The 18,585-nt window shown below is 46.3% G+C and overlaps 1 protein-coding gene across 1 annotated transcript in view; it reads right to left on the reverse strand.

The window, feature by feature from the left end:
* Positions 1-16,113: 16,113 nt before the first annotated feature.
* LOC126484237 (dipeptidase 1-like) overlaps positions 16,114-18,585 on the reverse strand; it is a 210,082-nt gene continuing 207,610 nt past the window's right edge. The window contains exon 11 of the mRNA XM_050107651.1: positions 16,114-16,236. Within this exon, the coding sequence (XP_049963608.1) occupies positions 16,114-16,236 (123 nt within the window). The remainder of the gene's footprint in view (positions 16,237-18,585) is intronic.

Below are 18,585 nucleotides of genomic sequence, written 5' to 3' on the forward strand. Positions count from 1 at the left end.
TGCAGCAATGCAGTTATTCTTAAAAACCAGAGCAACCGCCACTGTTGTTGCTGTGTTATTAATGATCAAAGATCGTGACGAAAGACAAAAATAAAAAATAGACAAAAATATTACAGAGAACATACTGATGTAACCGAGAAACACGATTTATTTAACTAAATCAAATGACTTCACTTAGATTAAATACTTTGTAGATGTCGTACACAAATTTCGAACATCTCTTGTCTGATGTATAATCAAATATCTGATAGGAGGAAAGAAAAATTCGGCGCGGAATCTCCTCAAGAGATTGCGTTTTAATTATTCTTCGCTTTTTGCAAGCAATATATATTACTTTAATCACAAGTGTACTAGATTTATGTTTACGTTAACACTAAAAATTCAGCTACAATTTAAATGCGTCTGAACTGCCATTCCACTTTCTCTTCTCATGAAACAAATTGATCGCATTGCATTTCCTTGACTAATAGTGCTAGTCTGCTTTTGCGTTCCAATAGTACATTAGTTTTGGTTCGTCTGCCTTTGTGACATTCTCCTTTTCGACACAGATATTTTCACACTGTTACTGAACACACACAACTTTTATAAGTTTGATAAAAAATTCGGCAAGTACTTGCAGCAAGATGCAAGAAACTAGAACGTATTTTCACTCTGCAGCGGAATGTGCGCTGATTTGAAACTTCCTGACAAATTAAAACTGAGTGTCGGACCGGGACCCGAACCTGGAAACCTGGTCGGGAAGAAACTGATTCCACTAACTTACCAACTTCTCGAACTGTACGAAGCTAGCGGAAGTCGACGAGAGGAGGGAGAGGGGATGCAAATATGATGGTTCCAGCTGTTCCACCCGACAAATTAGGTGATTTCCGATCCGATGGAAGTGTCACTTAATCGGATAAAATTTCCGCGAGTGCTGTCTCTGATTTCGTGTTAAGCACAAACCCCGCAGGTAGTGATGCCAGGAGGTGGTGCTGCCTCTCCCCTCACCCCTCCTGACCCCTCGGCAGCCATAACGCGGGAGCGCGGCCGCTCTCAACAGTCACGGTGCGAATCGTCAACTTACCGTGGACAAACTGTGTATTCCCGCATTTCGTGAGTTTGATGAGGTAAGGACAGACTGGGCAGAGTACTTCACACAATTCGACACGCACATCGCAGCGCATCACTTATAACGTTCTGACAAACATCAGCGACTACTTACAAGCTTTGTGCAAAACTCTTTCCCACGTCGCACCCTGAATTAGTACAATATGAGGACCTATTGTAGGCGCTTTGTTTATGAGGACATGGTACAAGAAGCGGCGGCCCGTAGCTAGTTCCTTAAGTCGTAAGCAACAAGAAGAGACGTACCAAGACGTGTAGATTCAAATGTGACTGTAGCAATTACTACAGTGACGTCGTGGTGCATGCACAGTGTGGTTGACTATCGAATTTGCTAACAGGTTCTTAGATACCCGGACGATTCCTTGCAGCAGGTTCTGTAGAGTCTCTACTATGAATCAGCAGCAGACAGTTTTGAGGTGGCGCCTGTTTGTTCTGTAGACAGCCGCGATAAACAGGTATCGCCGCCAGCTCGCAAACAGCGACCGGCCGGTCACAGCCACGACGCACGCGTGAACACGTGTCGCAGTCAAGTCCGGTCCGCGCTGTAATACGGCACATGTCCGCCGATCTTGCCCATCACGTGAAGCGTCTTGCTTTTCTTGCGGCAAACGGATCAAGATCAATCAGTGTGTTTACAGAAATATAAGACACGCCCTTCTGCTACTCCTTCGCGCAAATCTAAGTCGCAAACCGTATGTAGCGTGTTTTCAAAGCCCCGCAGTACCGTTAGTGCGAAACAACAGTGTTATAACCGTTCAGCAAAGGTTTCCAACTCGTGTGCAGTGCTACGTGACGACAACAAACCTTTCGTGTCTCTTACTGCTGCTGGACGGCCACTCAATTGGCCACTTGATACTGCAGCTTCAGTGACTTTGATCAGCTGAAGCGCTTAAGAATTGCTTGACAAACTTAAGTTGCGCACATCGCGCCTTAAGCTGGTGGCGTAAAACGGCCAAGGAATTCTGTCTCGGTTCTAGGCCCGCAGTCCGGAACCGTGCGACTGCCACGGTCGCAGGTTCGAATCCTGCCTCGGGCATGGATGTGTGTGATGTCCTTAGGTTAGTTAGGTTTAAGTAGTTCTAAGTTCTAGGGGACTTATGACCACAGCAGTTGAGTCCCATAGTGCTCAGAGCCATTTGAACCATTTGAATTCTGTCTCAGGCAATTGTAGAATTCCTGCAGCTTTCCGAAATTTGACAAAGATATTTACAGAACTTTTTTGCCAAGACAGCGCTAATATTTTTGGTTTAGACTCTTTTGATGTGTTTGGGTTAAGCATTCACACATTCTGTTATTTCCTCTGATGCTCGGGACGGTGTTGCTAAGTTATGTGCAGAATTTCAGGATTTGTTTTCCGACGGTTTAGTCAAAGCCAGTAATTTTGATGCCCATATCATAACGTTGGACGGTGAACAGTGACGCCTTGTCAGAGCTCGTCCTGTTCCTCGTGCTCATCGAGAACAGGTGGCTCAGGAGCTTACGGCTTTGCGAGGCAGTTGGGTCACAGCACCCAGTACTTCCAGCCCGTGGGCCTCTTCTCTTCTCATTCTAAAGAAGCCATCCGGTGGACTCCGGCTGTGAATTCTCAAACAGTCATTGACAGTTATCCTTTGCCGCGCCCAGCAGAACTGATGCCGGCCGGCCGAACGTTAATTTTCCAGAGCTGATTTCCGCGATGTTTGCAAATTCCTCTAGATGCGCAAGCGCGAGACGCGTTATTTATTATCACTGTTCACGGTCTCTTTACATTTTCCAGATTGCCGTTCGTGGGTGCTTCAAAATGTGCTATATTTCAGCGCATTCTGGAGCAGCTGACGGGAAAAGTTTCTTTTAACTCGAATTATTTATATGACATTGTCGTCTCAGGTAACGCTCCTGAGGAACACATCTTCGCACTCACAGGTCTGTCTACAGCAGTTCTCAGATGTAACAGAGAAAAATGTTTTTCTTTTTCAGACTTAACTTGAGTAATAGGACAAGTCATTAATGACAAGGGTGTTCACCCACCGTAGTAACACATGCTTACTATCCACCCCCACGCAGTGGGCGGGAATTGCTGTCCGTGTTACGGAATATCACGTATTACATCCGATTTATTCCTAACGCCGCTCAAATCGCGGCTCCCTTGCATCGCTTGTGCAGGAAGAATACTCATTTTGTTCGGCCCCGAGAGAATCAGTCTGTTTTCTAAAAGCTGAAAAATGCTATGCTTAGCGATCGATATCTTCTTCACTTTCATCCAGCCTACCCTGTGGATGCTTCTTCCTACGGCGTCAGTGCAGTATCATCACATAAATTTGGTTCTGTTGACAGGCCGATTGCCTTTGCTTCGAAGTTGTTGAACAAAGCGGAATCCAATTCTTGCAACTTGAAAAGGACGCTGTCGGCATTGTCTATGGTGTTACGAGTTTCACCAGAATCTTTTAGCCAGAAGGTTTTACTTAGAGATTGAACCTTAACTCTACAATATATTTGTTCAGCGCTTCTCAGTCAGTACCAACTCCCACAGCACACAAACTGCCACGGTGGCACTTCTTCTCTCATATAACCATTTAGCGTGCCAATGCAGACGCTGTTTCTCGCTTCTCTGTTGATCCAGATTCAATAATCGACAGGTCCTCTGCCTATTGTTGCTACACTGATGCGTGAGAGACGGGTGCATCCTATACCTTTCCACTTAATCACCGGAAACTAGGGCAAGCCAAAGCAGCAGATCCTGCTTTGCAGATTCTGTTGCACTACACCCACACTGGTTGACTGCGTTCAGCAAGATAGAGTCGTAGCCTGGTCGTCCGCCGATGTTTTGCACGTCGGCAGGCCCCTTACAGTTCACCAAAGTGTTCCTTTGCTTTGCACCAACAATGATCAGTCATGCAGTGTGGTTCCCCAGGCTCTGCAGCCTGACGTACTTCGGTCACTACACCAAGGTCAAATGGTTCAAATGGCTCTGAGCACTATGCGACTTAAAATCTGAGGTCATCAGTCCCCTAGAACTTAGAACTACTTAAATCTAAGATCATCACACACATCCATGCCCGAGGCAGGAGTCGAACCTGCGACCGTAGCGGTAGCGCGTTCCCAGACTGAAGCGCCTAGAACCGCTTGGCCACCGTGGCCGGCCACCAAGGTCATTGGGACATAGTTCGCACCAAGCACATGACGTGATGTCATTGCACTTGGCATGGTGTGGATGCACAAACTGAACAGTTGACTTCTCAATGGCAGGCCTGTGCTGAACATAAGTCTGCTTAACCTCAGCAGTTCCATGAATGGCTCAAACGTCAAGAAACTTGGCAACGTTTGCACTTCAATTTTGAGCGTCCTTCCTGGAATACACGATGACTCACGGCCGTTGATGCTTTCAGCAAATTTCCCGTCGTGGTTTCTATGCACTCTACTATAGCTCATTCCACAATCCGGGCCTTGTCGTCAATCTTTTGCCTCGAGGGTCTCGGGCATGGATGTGTGTGATGTCCTTAGGTTAGTTAGGTTTAAGTAGTTCTAAGTTCTAGGGGACTGATGACCTTAGAAGTTAAGTCCCATAGTGCTCAAAGCCATTTGAACCATTTTTGCCTCGAGGAATTTCCTGAGTGATTGTGACTGACAGCGGACCACAATTTCTTGGCACCGAGTTTGAACAATTTTGTAGCACCTGTGGCATCAACCGCATCACGAGTACACCATTCCACCGAAATCCAACGGCGAATCTGAATGATCTGAATGCTTTGTACCTATATTTAAGCAACAGATGGACAAACTTCGTGCTTTCCATACAAGGGATCAAGCGCTGTGGCTTTTCTTGTCTTCCTTCCATTCGCAGCTATGCGATGGATCATCGATGGCGGAACTGTTACACGGACGGCCCCACCACACCGTGCTTCAGCTTCTGCGCCCGCCACAGTGGGCGGCGCCCACTCCACCCAGACAGACACAGTATCACACTAACGATTCGCTCTTTTACAGACTGTGTGGTGGATTAAAGCGCTAGGAGTGAGGCACCATTGTACGCTTTCTGGGACGTTCTGCGTTTCTACTGTGGAGATCGAAAGGGTTGCTGACAAGCCACCAGGATCAAACTCATCCCTGAGAATTGCGTGATTCTCCCCCAGGCTTTGTGCCTTCAGTTTCCCAGTCTGTATGGGCGCAGCAGCCCTGGCTACATCCAGCTCCCGCAGCCCCATGCCTTTGGCACCAGTTGATGGAAATCGACTCCCTTTCACCAGTCGTTTGTGCATGGGCCCCTCCTCCCAGCAGCTGCCCCGTGTGCCGTCTCCATTCCATTGCAGTCATTGACGTGCCTCCATCACTGCTGCTGTTCCACCTCTGGATGTGGGTGCACGCCCTATGCCCGGTTATTCGGTTGGTGTTCCAGGGTAGGTTCACGGCCTGTGCCGGGGCGTGGGCAGTTTTAGTTTTGGTCCCTGTCTCCTCATTGCCAACTGCATCCAGCCCTCCCCACACCACTGTTTCCTCATCTACCCTCCGCGACTACTGTGTGGGGGTTTGGGGGTAAGGAATTTGTTAACACATACCGATACCCCCCTACCGGGATCTCAAAGTTGGCAAAAGAACAGCAAGTTTCCGTCAGATGCTGCCAGCGGTTGCGTGGGGTCTGGCAGACCCAGTGGTGCGCGCCTGCTGTACCACGCCTCCAGCAGCTCCACACAGAGAGCGCCCTCTGCCGTCGCTGTGTAGGACAGCAGGTGGCAGCAACGCAGCCCATTTGTACTTGGATCCACTTCACTATGTGAAGGCCACCTAGTCGGGTCTGTGACAACATCGCCTACGCTTTTGTTCAGAGAGCTTAATCCTTGTGACTGTTGTACTAGCTGGGCTGTACTTCTTGCTGCATTATTTATAATGAGTCTTCGTATACCAGAGAAATGCAAGTTAAGTAAATGATCTGTTTTTCGCGTTAACTTGCTCGGTAGCAGTTAATCCTGTCCAGATTTCCTACAATGACAGTTCCCACACCACTTTGTAGCCTAGCTCTATTACTATTCTGTACGAAGTCATACACGACATACTGTATGGCTGCAGGAAAGCCGGGCTCCAGATGGTCACGTGGCACTACCGTGACACACACGTTGTGTTTGTCATATGGCTCTTGTGCATCGTACTGCATGTGCCGCAGCAATCTGAGCCGCAGTTGTCATGACAGTGACACAACAGACTTTAAAAAATCGGTTACTTCAAGGACAGCTCTGAGCCAGACGCCATGTAGCGTGCATTCCACTGACCCCAATCCACAACCATTTGCGACTTCAGTGGTGTCAAGATAGAGCTCACGGGAGGGCTGGGTGGAAGTCTGTTGTGTTTTCCGATGACAGTTGGTTCTGCCTCGGTGCCAGAGATGGCCGTTTGTTGATCAAGGCAGCAGCTGAGTGCCTGCAATCAACCTGTCTGCATGTTAGACTCCCTAACCTTACGCCTGTTGTTACGGTCTGGGATGTGATTTTGTACGACAGCATGAACGCTTATTTATTCATTTTACTTATTTACACGTCAAGTCCCGCAGGGCCAAATTGAGGAGAAAATCTCCAAGGTCATGGAACGTGTCAGTACATGAAATTACAAGGTAAAAATAATATAAGACAAAAATGAAATATTTATGAACCCAAAAAAAGTCAAGCCACACGTTTAAGTAAGTGCAATCAACAATACAACATAAGAATCAGCTTAATTTTTCAAGGATCTGAACAAAATAGAAGGAGTGATCCATGAACAAACTCTTCAGTTTCGATTTGAAAACGCGTGGATTACTGTTAAGTTTTTTGAACACATGTGGTAGCTTATTGAAAATGGATGCAGCAGTACACTACACACTTTTGTGCACGAGAGTTAAGGAAGTCCGATCCAAATGCAGGTTTGATTTCAGCCGAGTAAGCTGCTTATTCTTGGGAACAAGCTGATATTGTTAACAAGTAATGACAGTAAAGTATATACATATTGAGAGGCCAAAATACCCAGGCGAGGGAACAGGGGTCGACAAGAGGTTCGCGAACTTAAACTACTCATTGACCGAACCGCCCGTTTCTGAGCCAAAAATATTCTTTTTGAATGGGAAGAGTTACCCTAAAATATAATACCATGCGACATAAGCGAATGAAAATAAGCAATGTAGAGTACATTTGGTGTCGAACGATCACTAACTTCAGATACCGTTCGAATAGTAAAAATGGCAGTGTTAATTCATTGAACAAGATTCTGAACGCTGCCTTCCCACGACAGTTTCCTATCTATCTGAACACCTAGAAATTTGAACTGTTCAGTTTCACTAATCATATGCACATTCTGTCAAATTAAAACGTCAAGTTTTTTTGAATTGTGAGTTAGAAACTGTAAAAACTGAGTCCTACTGTGATTTAGCGTTTGTTTATTTTCTACAAGCCATGAACTTAGGTAATGAACTGCACTATTTGAAACGGAGACAATGTTGCACACAACATCCCTTACTGCTAAGCTAATATCATCAGCAAACAGAAATATTTTAGAGTTACCCGTAATACTAGACGGCTTATCATTTATATAAATAAGGAACAGGAGTGGCCCCAACACTGATCCCTGGGACACCCCCTCCTCCCCCATTTGACCATACCACACTCAGGCCCTACATCATAGCCATTCTCAATACTGAATAATGGCATTTTGCTTTCTGTTGCTAAAGTAAGAGGTGAACCAATTCTGAGCTACTCCCCATATTCCGTAATCATCCAACTTCTGTAGCAATATTTCGTGATCAACACAATCAAACGCCTTAGTAAAATAAAACAAATATGCCTATCATACGAAACCTTTCCTTTAACCCATCCAGTACTTCATATTTAAAAAATAATATAGCACTTTTAGTTGTTAAACGACTTATAAGGCCGAACTGTACATTTGATAGCAAATCGTGTGATATAAAATGATCAATTATCCTTACATACACAGCTTTTTCAATAACTTTTGCAAACACTGATGGCATAGAAATAGGTCTAAAATTATTTACATTATCCCTTCCTCCCTTTTTAAACAGCGGCTTTACTACTTCAATAGCTCAGAAAACTGACCATTCCTAAAGGAAAAATTACAAATGTCGCTAAATATAGGGCTAACATATGCAGCACAGTACTGTAAATTCTGCTAAACACTCCATCATAACCATGAGAGTCCTTAGTCTTCAGTGATTTAATAATTGACTCAATCGCGCTCTTGTCTGTATCACAGAAGAGTATTTCAGATATCAATCTCGGAAAGGCATTTGCCAAGAAAGTTATATGATTTCCTGTAGAAACTAAATTTTTATTTAGATCACCGGCAATGCTCAGATAACGATTGTTAAACACTGTACATGTATCTGATTTATCAGTAACAGAAATATTTTTACTACGAATTGACTTTATATTGTTGACCTTGTGCTGCTGACCAGACACTTCCTTCACAAATGCCTGTATGGTATTAATTTTATCCTATGAATTAGCTATTCTATTTGCATACCACATACTCTTTGCCTTCCAAATAACATCTTTAAGCACCTTACAATACTGTTTGTAATGCGCTCCTGTAGCATGATTGTGACTACTTCTAACATTTTGGTACAATTCCTGCTCTGTTCTACAAGATATCCGTATCCCACTTTTCAGCCACCCAGGCTGCCTTTTACTGATATTACCCCGTTTAGAACGTTCTAATGGGAAGTAACTCTCAAAGAGCATGAGAAATGTGTTAAAGAAAGCATTATATTTGTCACCTATATTATTGGCACTATAAACATCCTGCCACTCTTTTCCTTGAGGAGATTTAAAAAACTTTCTACAGCCATTGGATTAACATTCCTACATAGTTTGTAATTATACGTAATGTTGTGACTTGGCAAGACAGCCAAGTCACTATGAGAGGAAGCCGAAAGGCACGTGCTTAAGCTCACGCAGGCTGGGGCCAGGTCTGGAACAGTTAAGGGAATTAATAGTAGCAAATAAAGTACGTAGTTGATGTAATACTTAACTTTAATCCATAAGTGGTGTACATCGGTCTGACACTACAGGCATCACAAGTTAAATATCTATTCATAATGGCGCCTTGCTAGGTCGTAGCAAATGACGTAGCTGAAGGCTATGCTAACTATCGTCTCGGCAAATGGGAGCGTATTTGTCAGTGTAGCATCGCTAGCAAAGTCGGCTGTACAACTGGGGCGAGTGCTAGGACGTCTCTTTAGACCTGCCGTGTGGTGGCGCTCGGTCTGCAATCACTGACAGTGGCGACCGCGGCCGATTTAAAGGCTACCACCTAGCAAGTGTGGTGTCTAGCGGTGACGCCACATTCATCCCCCGCAAATCGGCGAACGGGTGTCTTATAAGGCTTCCGCCCGCCGTGGGGAGGACGCTGTGCCACCCGCACCCTGCCATTCGGTCCGAGGGGAGCTAGGAAACTCCTGAAAACCTAGTCCAGGGTGCACGCCAACATGCGGTGTATGCGCCCGTAGAGAGACAGGAGGGGCCGAAGAGTCGACCTCCATCGGGGCGGCGCCCCCGACGGGCGAAGACGTCATGTGGGCCGGAGCGGGCAAGAGTTCCATGTCGGAGGACAGCTGGTCACGGGAAGCGATCGGCGGCGCGTGACCCAGGGATGCGCTTGGCGGCTGCAGCGAAGCGTCCACTGCGGGCGTCGCCGGCGGGAGAACAGGCGGGGGCGGCAGCGGCGGATGCGGCGGCGCGTCGCCATGGGGCAAAATGGAAGGCATCGTCGGTAACACCTGGGGATGAGGCGAGCCAGTAGATGGGTCCCCAGGGCGCTGACCGGACGGCACCGTCGCTGAAAGCAGACGGGGAGCGGCAGAAGCCGTGCGACGACAGAGGCGCAGCTGATTGAGATGCCGACGCACCTCACCAGAGGCCCCCAAAACCAGATACATAGCGCGGCCGAGGCAGCGAAGAATGCGCCCTGCGAGCCAACGCCGTGAACCTCGATAGTTGCGATAGTATACAACGTCGCCAGGAGCAAAAGCAGGTGGCTGCCGCTGCACAGGAACCTGATGCGGCGGATGTAGCAAAGACATCCAGGTTCGATGAGGACGACCGTGGAGCAACTCAGCCGGCGAGCGACCATCGCGGGGCTGAGAGCGATACGAGGACAAGAAGAGCAATAACGAGTCCTCCCGAGAATGCGACTATTTCAACTTCGACATCTGCGACTTGAAAGTCCTCACCAATCGTTCAGCGGCACCGTTTGACTGAGGCGAAAACGGCGCGGATGTCAGATGTTGAATACCATTGGCCTTGCAGAATGACTGAAATTCTGCGGACATGAATTGTGGGCCATTGTCGGAAACAATAGTGTGTGGAAGACCTTCAATGCAAAAGATAGCGGACAACGCTTGGATGGTGGCAGATGACGTCGTGGAAGACATCCGGACAACAAAAGGAAAATTACTGAATGAATCTACCACAACCAACCGTCGAGCACTCCAGAATGGACCAGCAAAATCGATGTGTAAGCGTTGCCAAGGGGAAGTGGCTTTTGGCCATGCAAGGAATTTCCGCGGCGGTGCGGATTGTTGTTCGGCACACGCCATGCAAGAAGAGCACATATTCGTAATTGCAGCATTGATTCCGAACCAAGTACAGTGCTGACGAGCAAGTTGTTTCGTTCGCACTATACCCCAATGTCCTTGGTGGAGAAGCCGTAAGACAGAGGACTGTAACGAACGTGGGACCACGATCCTGGACTGATCATTATCAGAACGCAACAGCAAAACACCACGTCGAACAAAAAGTCTCGCCTTGTGAGCAAAAAATCGGCGATCCAACGGATCCCCGAACCGTGACTTTGACAAGGGCCATTGAGTAGCAACAAAACGCAAAATGGTAGCAAGGACAGGGTCAGCAGCTGTGGCTGTAGCTACACGACGAAAATCAATCGGAAACGATTCGACCACGTCATCGGTTTCCGCATCAATGAACATGCAAGCAAGTTCGGAAGAATCGAATGCTCTATCCTCGGCAACAGGCAAACGGGACAACGCATCAGCGTTTCCGTGCTTAGCAGTGGACCGATACAAGATATCGTAGCGGTACTGCGAGAGGAAAATAGACCAGCGAATGAATTTCTGCGCTGTACGTGGAGGTACAGGCTTGTTCGGATGAAAAAGTGATGTCAAAGGTTTGTGGTCTGTGATGATGGTAAAGTGACGACCATACAAGAAATCATGAAACTTAGTAACACCAAATACGAGAGCCAAAGCTTCTTTCTCGATCTGTGAATAATTGCGTTGCGCAGACGAGAGCAATTTGGACGCAAAGGCAATAGGGCGATCATGCAATCCATCTGTCTGCGCAAGCACAGCACCAATCCCGAAATTCGAGGCATCTACTATCAACAAAAGGGGTTTCTGGGGATCGAATGGCGTAAGGCAAGTATTGGACAGCAACGCCGATTTCAACTGGCGAAAGGCACGTTCGCACTCCGTCGTCAGGACGAACGGAACACCTTTACGGCGTAAGCGATGAAGCGGAGCTGAAATGGAAGAGGCGTTGCGCACATATTTCTTATAGTAATTGATTTTTCCCAGCACACTCTGTAGCTGCTTCAAATTCTGCGGCGAAGGCAAGTCCTGTATGGCATGGAGGTGCTCGGGACTCGGATGTATGCCTTGGGCATTTATTACATGGCCCAGATAGGGTAAGTCCCGAGCAAAAAACACACATTTTTCCTTCCGCAAGCGAAGACCATTTTGTCGCAAGACCTGAAATAATGTTCTGAGATTGGCTAAACGTTCTTCTTCGGTCTTTCCGCAGATCACAATATCGTCCAGATAGTTTGCTGCAGTAGGGACCGACGCACAAACAGTTTGCAGATATTGTTGAAACAATGCAGGGTCGGATGCACACCCGAATGGCAGTCTTTTGAATCGATACAAACCAAGATGCGTGTTAACCACCAAAACGCGCTGGGATTCTTCGTCCACTGGTGTTTGCAAGTACGCATCTGCTAGGTCCAATTTCGAAAAATATTTACCCGGGCACAGTTTGTCAAAAAGATCTTCCGGGCGGGGTAAAGGATAAGTTGCAATCACTAATTGTGGATTCACTGTGGCCTTGAAGTCCACACAAAGTCTCAATTTTCCGGAAGGTTTTGGCAAAATTACTAATGGTGATGCCCAGAGAGAAGCCTGCACACGTTCAATTACACCTTGTGATTCTAAATCGTTTAATGTTCTTGCGACCTCATAACGCAATGCGTGATGAACATTGCGCGCACTGAAAAATTTCGGTTGCGCGTTTACTTTCAGTTCCAAATGTGCTTTATAGTTCTTAGCGCAACCAAGACCCGGAGCAAAAAGTCTACAAACTCTTCACATAGACGAGAAACACTGGCTGAAGGCACAGTCTGGTTCACTGAGAGGACCTGATTTACTATAGACAAGTTAAACAAATAAATGTAAACCAAACAAGTTCACAGCAGAAGAAGAATGAAGTACGTAAAATGACACACGTTTTGTTTGTCCCTTGTATGTTGCAAGAAGGCTGCACTGTCCTAACACAGGGATCTTGTGACCTGAATATGTAGTTAGCTTAACATTTGCGGCACGCAACGGAGGTGTGCCCAGTTGTTTGTACGTGGCTTTATTGATCAGTGAAACTGCAGGTCCGGTATCGAGCTGGAATGGGATCACGTTGCCATTAATGACCAAATCTACAAAAAGTTTATTGTCCTGCTGACGACAAGAGCGACTGTCTCGTGCAATGTGAACTGACACTGTTACAGAATCACTTGCAACCGGACGGGATTTCCGTCGATGTCGACGCACACTTTTTGTGGGACGAGCACAGTCACTGTTAGAGAGAGTGGCACTGGGCGGAGTGGAATGAACGACATGAATGTCCATGGGCGAAGGTTCACGAGCCTGAGTATTTGTGGTTCGATTCCGATTCCGGCGCGAAGCAAAGGGCCTGGAATGGTTGTGAGTGTCCGATCTAAGCTTTTTCTGGCAAACACTTTGAACATATCCTTTTTTATTACAGAAAAAGCAAATAGCTTGGCGGGACGGGCAATTCTCACGCGAATGTCTAGTAGCACACTGCGGGCATGATTTTAGCACTGCATTTGCTTGCTGGCGCGGCACACGTTGCGGAGGGCTTGGCGGCAGCTGCGAGGTCGGGCGCGAGGGCTGTTTACTGTTCCGTGCAGCGCGCCCGGCGGGCCGGTTAACGTGACACATGGCTGGCGAAGTTGCAAATGATTCCTGAGCAAAGTCAAGTTGTTCTTGCCGATCCAATATGTCCATTACTTATTGAAGGGAAGGATTGACTAGTTTCAAAATCTGTTGCCTTATACGAACATCAGAAGCATTCTGTGCAATTGCATCACGTACCATTGTATCTGAATAAGGGAGTCCACACTGACACTCAAAAGCACAATCCCTTGTAAGGCCTTGCAAAGTAGCAACCCACTCCCTATTAGTTTGACCGGCTGTACGTTTTGTATGAAAGAAGATATACCTTTTTGCAACTACATTGACTGATTCTTTGAAATATGCATCTAATGCAGACAAAATTTCGTCGTAGGACAGAGTTGCTACGTTGCGTCGGGGAAATAATTTCACTATCACTCGGTACGTCTGGACGCCAACACAAGAAAGCAAAAAAGGTTGCCGCTCAATACCTTGAATTCTGTAGGCGGCGAGATGGAATCCAAATTGGCGTGACCACTCCATCCACCTTTCCAGTGCCGCATCAAAAGGACGAGAAGGTGGTGCAACTGCGAGTTGTGGCTGCGGGAGCGGTGGAGCGGCGGCTGCCGCATCGTTTTGCATCGCACGTTGACCCTGGACGAGCTGTCCAAGGGCATCCAATAAGGCCTGCATCTGCTGATTCTGCAAGCGATAAAATTCGGACAGTACAACTGGAGATTGTGGCGAAGCCATGACACAAGTAATTTAAGCAAGTATAAAGAAGAAGACCCTTTGTAGACTCGTCGCCATGTGCTGTGTTGGCAGAAGAGCCAACACCGTGTTGCTAGAGGAGGCCGAAATGCACACGTTTAATTACACGCAAGCTGGCGCGAGGTCTGGAACAGTTAAGGGAATTAATAGTAGCAAATAAAGTACGTAGTTGATGAAATACTTAACTTTAATCCGTAAGTGGTGTACATCGGTCTGACGGTACAGGCATCACATGTTAAATATCTATTGATAATGGCGCCTTGCTAGGTCGTAGCAAATGATGTAGCTGAAGGCTATGCTATCTATCGTCTCGGCAAATGAGAGCGTATTTGTCAGTGTAGCATCGCTAGCAAAGTCGGCTGTACAACTGGGGCGAGTGCTAGGACGTCTCTTTAGACCTGCCGTGTGGTTGCGCTCGGTCTGCAATCACTGACAGTGGCGACACGCGGGTCCGACGTATACTAACGGACCGCGGCCGATTTAAAGGCTACCACCTAGCAAGTGTGGTGTCTAGTGGTGACACCACACGTAACATTTGTTTTAGCACTAAAATTTGTGCATCATGATCTGAAAGTCTATTCACCCTTTTAAGAACAGAATGCTCATCTAGTAATGAAGAATGAATAAAAATATTTTCTATTGCTGTGCTACTATTCCCCTGCACTGTAGTTGGAAAAAACACAGTCTGCATCAGAACATATGAATTTAGGAGATCTATCAACATCCTTTTTCTTGCACTGTCATACACAAAATTAATACTGAAGTCATCACATATAACTAATTTCTGGCACTTCACTTCCTATAAAGTGAATCAAGAACCCTCTAGCTTGAGCAGAAATGCCCTGAATTCAAAGTTTAGTTTCACTAAATTCAACTGCCCCTGAACAACATTCAAATATCTGTTCAGTGCAGTGCCGTGATACGACTATGGACTCAAATGGAATACTGTTTTTTACATACATGGCAACTCCCCCACTCCGGAAGGAACTCCTAGAAAAACAGCTAGCTTGTGGTCACCTCACACACTGTGATATCAAAATTGTAGGTCAGTGCAGTGATTCGGCCAGTTGTCCTCGCATTCATGGACAGAATTACTGGGGTGTTGTGCAGCAGGATAACGGCCGCCCATAGACTGCTGCTGTAGCCCAGAATGTTCTACAGGGTGCTGACACGTCGCCTTGGCCTGTTCGTTTACCACATCTGTCTGCAATCGAGCACATATGGGATACCATCAGCCAACGACACCAGCGTCCACTACAAACAGCGTTAACAGTCTCTGTACTGACCGACTAAGGCAACAGGCATGGAACTCAAACTCATGCACTGACGACTGGCACGTGTCCAACACAATGCATGCACATTTGCATGCTTGCATTCTGGGGGTTACACTGGTTAATAACGTAGCAGGGCTCTCCATTTGCAATGGCTTATGTAATGCTGTGATATTGCAATGTGAATCACTTAAATGTGTCAGCTAGACAAATGTATTCTCGAAATTTCACTACTGAACATTAATTACTTTTTTAGTGTTGCGTTTTTTTTCTGTCTATGTATGTGAAGAACACCTGAAATAGTAAAAAACCACTTCTGGCCTGAAATACAGAATTCATACACTGTGAGTTAAACTACTGATTTGGCCATTGGTGGACTCTGTGCTTTGCGTCAGTGGAAAGCAGGGAAAACGGCCACTCTTTGACCCACACTATACACCTACAATCAGCCTCTAATACTGTTCCATTTCTTCGTTGTTTAGCCCATTAAAGACATGACGCTTTATGTGTTATCCTGAGTCACGGCCTTTTGCGAGACACCCCAGCACAAATATCGTTTGCATGGAGTTGCCTTTGTAACTTTCACTCAGAAACTTGTTGAGATACAGTGCCTGCGTTGTTGCTCAGACTGACATCGACAAGGCATGACTCCCCTTTCCATCCCCTCTCAGTCTGGATGTATTTACGACCACTGGTGTTCTGTGTCGTACGACAAGCGGTACGCATGTTGGACATTTCACGTTGATGCAATTAGCAAGTAGGGCAATTAATTCACGGTGTGTTTGTGGACACTTCCAAACCAGTTGTCCCATTGTGTCAGCACTGACTGCAGACAGACACCTGCGAGAGCAGCGGAGGAGTGGCGCAAGCGCCCGGACCGGCACCAGCACCACCTGCATTTCCAGACGCCAGCTGGAATCGTTTGTTAATTGTGATCAACTACAGCAGTTTAAGACATTATTATCTGTAGCTTTTTACTGTGATGCCATTTTACTGAATGATGGAAGGCTTGGTTCCACACTGGTTTGATGCAGTTGCCGCAACTACCTCTCCTGTCACACCCATTTGATCTGACAGTCATACTTGGACCAAACGTCCTCAGCTATCTCACGTATGTACTGCAGTCTCTGTCTTCCACTACAGTTTTTCCCCCTGCTTCACTGTCCAGGATATTCTTGCAGTTACACGTTTGCACTCATCACCGATTCCACAGGGAGCTTCCGCTGTTAAGAGAGTCAAATCGATAAGAAACTATCTGCATCACTGATGGCAGAATATTTTTGTTATACTTGATCTATTCATTACGTTACTGATGGACTGGTAAAGAAGTTAGCCCTAGTTAAATTCATTGATTTCTCTAACTGATATTCAGCTATAACTACAAATATTGAAGAAAGAAAATAATTTTACGTAGACTGCCTTTTAATCTGTTAATTTACATGAGCTCACATACAGCCAAGAATAACCCAAACGACATTTAGTTAAAGAGTCAATATGACACAATTTGAAGCTTCACTTTCCATTGAAATTCATAATCCTCACTTTATGATTTTTTCCGATGTGTTAATATCCAGCAGTCACCCTCAAATGGACTGCAGTCTCAGTACAAATGAGCCCTGTATCGTGAATACCTGGTAACACTTGTAGGGGGAGCATTTCGTAGAATCAGTCACAATGGCTCAGTTCTACACATGCGGAATGGTGAACAATTGTTGGTTGAAGACAGTGAAGATGCGAAAACCATTCAGAATATTTGGATGTTGAATGAGACGATTTTCCACTCTTGTGGGGACGAGAAAGGGCAGCACATCCGCTACTGGTCTTCTGGGAATCCTGCTCAGCTCCTCCACTCTCCACTAGAACCTACTATACTACTTACTGCGCAGTGTCACGCTCGGTGTAAGACGCCGTTCGTTTTTTGAGTACAAAAGAGATGTTACTGCTGATGTGACATTTGAACATTATGTCAATTTGTTAGATACAATTCTCGCTCCTAGACAGATGAGCTAGTCTGTCGTACAGGCGTCGGAGAACTGAGGCGGAGTCACCAATGGCGTCCAGACAGCAGGTGGCAGACAGCTGTCACAAAGCTGCTTCCAGCCGCCTGAGCCCATAAGGCTACGGGCAGGCAGCCTGCACCGACGTACAAGTGCCACCTGCGGCGCTACAGAGCTCCAGTGGAGCCGTTTTCCTCACATTGCTCCTCGCCGTGGTCTTACGAGTAAATCTGTTGCTTTCTCTGCCCGTTTTAACTGTACCTCAGGACCATCTTGAGTAGATATACGTCTCTCATTCTGTTCACACACGGTTTCCGTATGTCTATATGTTCTGCTGCTTCCTCACCGATGACAAGCACATCCAACTCGTTATAAACTTTTCGATTTTTAATGAAATCGCTTCTTGTGTAGCTCTTCACTCTCGTCAACAATCTCACCTGCAGGATTGTTGCTAAGAAGAACTACGCACTGCTTCTTCTGAAATGCGTGACTTTCCAGAGGAACAGCCACTGTGGCGACTGCAATCGTTATGAACTATTTGAAATATATTCCTAGTTGTGAACAGGAAAAACTGTCAACTTATAGGGGAATAACAAAAACAAGAATTTGCGCCAGATTGGGACTAGAATCCGGATTTCCTGCTCTACACGACTGGTTGCCTTAACCACTTTGTTTATCCACGAATGACTATCAGGCGGACCCAAACTTCCACATGTCAACGTTCCTGCGTCACAACCTAACGGACATTACACCGTTCTTCTCAACAAAACAGGTACTGCAGTACCGTATTTGTCTGCCGATGGCAGGGAGAGACTTTCAATTAAAATTTCCTCCCCTGCAGAGTCATTACATAATGTGTGTATGAGTACCTGTTACGATGGAGGATTTCGACCTACGGTTTGGCCGAGGGTCTCGCACAGATAGCCACACCAGCTGAGGCGGCTGCTCGCATAAAGTGCGGAATCCGGGTTCCACTCCCGGTCCGGCACAAATTCTCATTGTTATTCCCTTTTACAGCTGGCGGTTGTTCGTATTTGCAACTGCAAATCTTTCCTTGTCCTTATCCGACCCATAAGAAGTAGCGACGTCGCTATACTGTTATAGTTTTAGAAAGTACAGCTTTTGTATTTTTTCCAGTTTTCTAGTATTCTACGTATTGTTCCACACATTACACGAAATTTGCGCAACTTTACATCCGTATCATTGTCATATACATAACTCACTTCGTAGCCCAGACGTGACACCTGCACGGTACAAGAGTGCTACGGCGCTAATGTTGGTGTCGCGACGT

This window comes from Schistocerca serialis, chromosome 6 (genome assembly GCF_023864345.2).
Source record: "Schistocerca serialis cubense isolate TAMUIC-IGC-003099 chromosome 6, iqSchSeri2.2, whole genome shotgun sequence".
Classification (NCBI taxonomy): domain Eukaryota; kingdom Metazoa; phylum Arthropoda; class Insecta; order Orthoptera; family Acrididae; genus Schistocerca; species Schistocerca serialis.